The 5,280-nt window shown below is 50.3% G+C and overlaps 1 protein-coding gene across 1 annotated transcript in view; it reads right to left on the bottom strand.

The window, feature by feature from the left end:
* The window catches only part of Hoxb2 (homeobox B2), a 2,390-nt gene extending 958 nt beyond the window's left edge, over positions 1-1,432 (bottom strand). Inside the window, exons 1-2 of the mRNA XM_051158397.1 lie at positions 1,036-1,432; positions 1-271 (exon numbers count right to left, since the gene is read on the bottom strand). The exon at positions 1-271 is cut by the window's left edge and continues 958 nt beyond it. Coding sequence (XP_051014354.1) covers positions 1-271; positions 1,036-1,417 — 653 coding nt within the window. The 5' untranslated portion in view covers positions 1,418-1,432. The remainder of the gene's footprint in view (positions 272-1,035) is intronic.
* Between the last annotated feature and the right edge of the window lie 3,848 nt (positions 1,433-5,280).

Raw genomic sequence — 5,280 nt, 5'->3', positions numbered from 1 at the left:
ACAGCGTCGTCCGTGGCGCTCGGCCCGCTTAGCTCCCCATCCGGCGGCTCTCGGTGCTGCGTCTGCCGCTTGTGTTTCATTCGTCGGTTCTGGAACCAGACTTTGACCTGCCTTTCGGTGAGGTCCAGCAAGGCGGCAATCTCAACGCGCCGCGGCCGACACAGGTACTTGTTGAAATGGAACTCCTTCTCCAGCTCCAGCAGCTGTGTGTTGGTGTAGGCCGTGCGCAGTCTGCGTGAGCCGCCGCCGCTCTCCGGCAATCCCGGACCATCTGCGGGGAAAGCACCCTGCGTATCAAGAGAGTCTCAACGCAGCCTCCTCCGTTTAGCTGAGATCTGGGGCACCCCATCCGCTAAAAAGACTATCGGCCCTACTTGAGCTCCCACCTCACCCCCCAAAGCGCTTCCTTCTCTGTGTCTTTTTTTTTTTTTTTTTTTTTTTTAAGCGCTTTTCCTCGTAGGCAGACCTGGCCCGGGTCAGGCCGGTGCATTCAGAGCCGCCCACGGGCCACGTAGGGGGCGGGGAGCAATTTCTCTTCGCTCCCAGAACCTCCCCCCAGTCCTCCCAATGGACCCCTCAATTCGGAACTTTCCAACTCAAGCTGGGGAGAGGGATCATAGGTTGTTCTTCACCCCTTTCCTTCCTAGTTTTTGAATTCCCTCCTCTCCAATGCTTAGGAGAGATAGAAGGATCTCATCTTTGCCAGGTTCCGCCTTGACCCCTAGATACAACACTTCATTCCTCTACACAGATAATGGAGAAACATTTCTATCGAATCGTTTTCTTCTAGCACATTAGACACACACACACACACACACACACACACACACACACACACACACACACACCAGCTTCCAAAATCTGTTGGGGGGGGGGGAGGGCGCTCGCAGTGACTAGGCCCGGACCCCAGCGGGATACTGTGTGCCTCCCTAACCCGAGAATCCCTCGACCCAGGGAACCCCATTACTTCACTTTCTCCCCTCCTCTTCCAGCTGTCCCCCCCACCCCCACCCCGCCTCTACCACGCTTACCCACCTGAAGGGGTACCGACCCCGGAGGCCCGGACCGAGGAGACGGCTGGAGAAGAGGAAGTGGCGGATTGGCTGGGTTTCTTGGCGGATTTCTTCTCTTTCATCCAAGGGAACTCGGGGGCTGCGGGGGCGGCGGGGAGTGGTTGCCGTGGCCGCAGAGCAGGCCCATCTTCGGCTTGCTTTTGGCTCCCGGGTCTCGGGAGGGTGGAGGCGCCGGGCTGGAGGCTGGGGAAGGTTTGCTCCAGAGGAGGAGGAGGAATTAATGTCGACTCCTTGATTGATGAAGTTTGAAATGTCTCCAAGACAGCGGGGAAGGAAGTCAGGCACTCGGCGAGCGATGGCTGGCTGTTTATAAACCCAATCTCCCTCTCAAATTCAAAATTCATGGCTTTCAATGGTGGGGGAGGGGGCCTGCTGGGGGGGGCGTCAGGAGGGAGGATCGGAGGGACCCCCTCTCCCGCCCCCCCCAGGTTTATGCAATGGAGCGATTTCGCGGGGGGAGGGGGATTTTCCTCTCTCCTTTTTAAAATTTAGGCCTTTATAATTGTATATTGCTGATAAATAGAAGCGTATGGGGACTCTCTCTATTAAACCCAGGACTCCGACGAAATTGCAGGGAATTCATGGTCACGGGACCGGTCTCCACCAATCGCTCGTCTGGGCCTGGTAGAAAACACAGGCCTTATTTGCTTTAATTGATTCAAAAACTCCAGAGGACCACGACCTGGATACCATAAGGCTTCCTCCTCTACCCCCAGCCCTACATCGGTGTCCCACACTCTCCCCAATGGCTCTCTTTTCCCAGAAGAGCCAGAAGAACGGCTTCCTCACCTTCAGGGATTGTATGGTGGTGGGAGCCTGGGCAACGACCAAATTTAAGGGAGAAATGCTCTTCTTGTCTAAATGTTTTAATGGAGTCAGTTAATATGCTTTTTCTATGTGACCATCAGTATCCTTTTCCCCTCCGACACCCCCCCAAAATAGCAAAAACCCATTTGGGAGAAAGTAAGAGTAGGAGACTTCCACTCTTTGGGGAGAGGTGAAGGTGACAATGAGAAAAGGACATGAAGGAACGGCAACAGTAACTACCAGTGGCATCCCACCCACCCTCTAAAAAGAGTACTCCACACTTAAGAAAGGGGCAAGCTGGCACACAGCGGTGAGGCAGGTGCCAGGAGCGCTTTGGGGCTTTGACCCCCCTCCCCAGCTATGTGCCCTAGCTTCTACTCCCTGCTCAGTATTTACAGACAATCCTTCATGTCCACCTGTCTTCTTGTTGGGGTCACCTTATACTCACAATCTGTGATACCTCAACACTGGCAATAGGAGGAACTAAGAAGGTCAAAAATGGCAGATGCATTCACAGCCTCAAGTTGTATCTCTGTCCATATCCAGGGACACTAAGGTAGCTATCTCCTTAACTTTCAAAGCTAAGGGCAGTGCATGGGGGCGGGGAGGGTCCCTCGGGACAAAGAGACCTCCCATATTTGCTTTTGGGGTGCTTTTTAAAATCCCTGGTAAAGAAAAAAAATCCCTAAAAAATGGAAGGAGAAGAAAATGGAAGGAGAAGAAATAACGACCACCACTGAGATTATATTCTGTTTATGCCCCCCCCCCCCGCCAAAGAGAGAAAACCCTTTTAATGTATTCTATTGTGAGGAAGCTATGATAGGCTCATCTTTAGAATATTGTAATTGACTAGAGGAAGGAGGCAAAAGAAACCAGAGCCACAAGCAATTTGGTGGGAAACTAGGCCTCAAAGCTGAAAATGAAAAGTCGATCCGGGGGAAGATTTTTAAATAAGTGGGTCAGAGGGACGAAGGAGGAGATGAGGCGATCAATCTTAGGCCCCTGACAGCTCCCTCCGATTGCATCAAAGAATTTGGCTCTTTGGGAAAGCAGAGGGGAACAGCCTAAATTCCACATCCCTTAAAAAGGCCTGAGGGAGGGGGTAGCAAAGAGAAAGGTGATTCTGAGAGAGCCGGGGAAACAGATGGGAAATGGGAACAGAGGGAAGGCGCTAACTTGGGTGGAAAGTTTGCCCCGGAGAACTCCCACGGCTCTGGCCTCCCCTCCCCCTCTTCCCTCTTGGCCGCCCAGCCTGAAGGCGAAGGCTGGTTAGCAAGAAATGGCAACTCAGCGGAGAGCTGGAACTAGAAACTTTCTGTCAGTGTAACGTCCGCGTGGGTGGTGGTGAGTATTTAAAGAAAGAAAGAGGAAAAAAAGAAAGAAAAAGACGGAGAAGTCTGAGTGCAAGCGGGGGAGGGTGGAGGATCCAGAGGTGCCGGCTGCAAAAACAGAAAGAAACTCTTGGGGAACTGCTCTTAACTAGGCCAGAGGGCCAGAGAGGGTGGTGTGTTATTCAGCTAAAACAAAACAAAACTACACACACATACACACACACACACACACACACACACACACACACACACACACACACACACACACACATTTTCCATATTTTCCTGGATGGTGGTTAGTGGGTGAGAAGTCAACTAGAAGCTGTCTGGAAGGGAGTCTTGAGCAGAGAGGCCCAGGAGGGACCTTCTCCCTGGCGGCACCCTTGGGCACCTCTGCAAATTTTGTAACAGACTCCAGCTGGCTGCAGTATCCAACGCTTCTCCCAAGGCAGCCAGGGCCCAGGCTTTCCTGTAGGAAATACAGCTCTCTAACCCTTGATGACAGATTTTATGGCCAGATTAGTGAACAGCAGAAAACTTGGGTGTTAAAAGGGGGCCAAGGGAACCCGTCCTCCCAGAGACATCTCTCCTGCCTCCTGTCTACTAGGAACCTTACCGCATAGATTTTTTTTTTTTAAATTCATGTTTTTAGCAGTTTTAGCTGAGTACCTGGAATCTTGAAGACTTGAAGACGGAAGGGTAGGTCCTATTTTTGTTTAGAGACCTAGGTTCAAGTCAAAGCCCTGCTTTTCTTAAATCTAGCTAAAGTCTCTCTGGTTCCTCTCCAGCTAAATACATAAGCAATCTGCTCCCCCTCCCTCCACTGTCACAGGCAAACATGGCCCTTTGTGTAGTTATATCATTCAGAAATGTTATTCAGGGAAGAGGAAGAGAAAAGGAAAGACAGACCCTTGAGCGTTATTTGATCCCAATCAAACTTTGCACGCTCCTCTGCTTTTAATTTATAGCCTGACCCAATGCTAAATTGCTTGCTGCCTGGATAAGCCAAGTCCAGTTTAAAAAAAAAAAAAAAAAAAAATCCTACTTGGTGGGGAGAGGGCGTATTATTCGGGTGTTTTTTTGTTTTTTTTTTTTTTTGTTATTTATTGTTGCATAAAGACCGTAATGGCTAACCTTGGACTGCCAGGCTGTGACATAAAAATGAAAATCAGCCCTCGCTTTAAGGCTGAGGGCCTGGAACGATTCTCACCCCACCCCCAATATCACCACTACCACCAAATATATGCTCCTAATTAAGCAACGCGGGCGCATCGCTTACAATTAGAATTATGTAACTCTTCAGCAAGCCGCCACCGCTCCTCTAGCGACGACGAATTAGCCCCATATTTCAGCCTCGCTGTCTTCTCGCTCTTATCGGATACTGCGATACTGCGGTGACATTTCATCTTTGACAGACCCTCTCTATCCTCTCTCCAGTGTGATAAAACTTTTATGGAACCAGGAACTAAGAGATGAAGTTTTCCCAAGGATCGTGGAAACAGAGCTTCTCGTTAGCTTGGGGACCATTTTTATTTTAGCTTGGTTCCAACAGCTTCCCTGACTCTCTTGTCCCTCTTCCCTGGCAGGAGAAATCTAACCGTCCCCCCACCCCCACCCCCACCCCTGTCCTGGGCTTCACTTAATGATTGAATATCACTTTAGTTTTAAGGCTTGACCTGAGAAGTCTAGGCCTTAGTTTGTTGTTGTTGTTGTTTTTTTTTTTTTCCCTCAGATGAATCATTTTCCTTTGTTTTCATTTTAGACCCAATGGTGGTGTGGCTTCGGGTCACGTGACAGCCTCATTGTAGCTCCGGAAGGAAGGAAGAGAACCATGAAGTTTAGGTTGCCTGGAAGAAGCAGTAACAAACTAGGTTTTGGGTTAGTTTGATGTGGACAGAGGGTTGCATGGGGTGGTGGCCAAAGAGAAGAGAGGCCAAGGCCTGAGAAAAACAGACAGGCAAAGAGAAGCTAAACAAACAGCCCAAAGTACCCTTCCCCAGGCCCCCTTAACAAGGACCTGAGGACTGGGCAAAGGGGCCAGGAAAGTGCCACCAATGCCCTCCTTTTCC

Source organism: Acomys russatus, chromosome 16 (genome assembly GCF_903995435.1).
Source record: "Acomys russatus chromosome 16, mAcoRus1.1, whole genome shotgun sequence".
Lineage (NCBI taxonomy): Eukaryota > Metazoa > Chordata > Mammalia > Rodentia > Muridae > Acomys > Acomys russatus.
The sequence above is the reverse complement of the archived record's forward strand: the minus strand, read 5'-3'. Positions and strand labels throughout refer to the sequence as shown.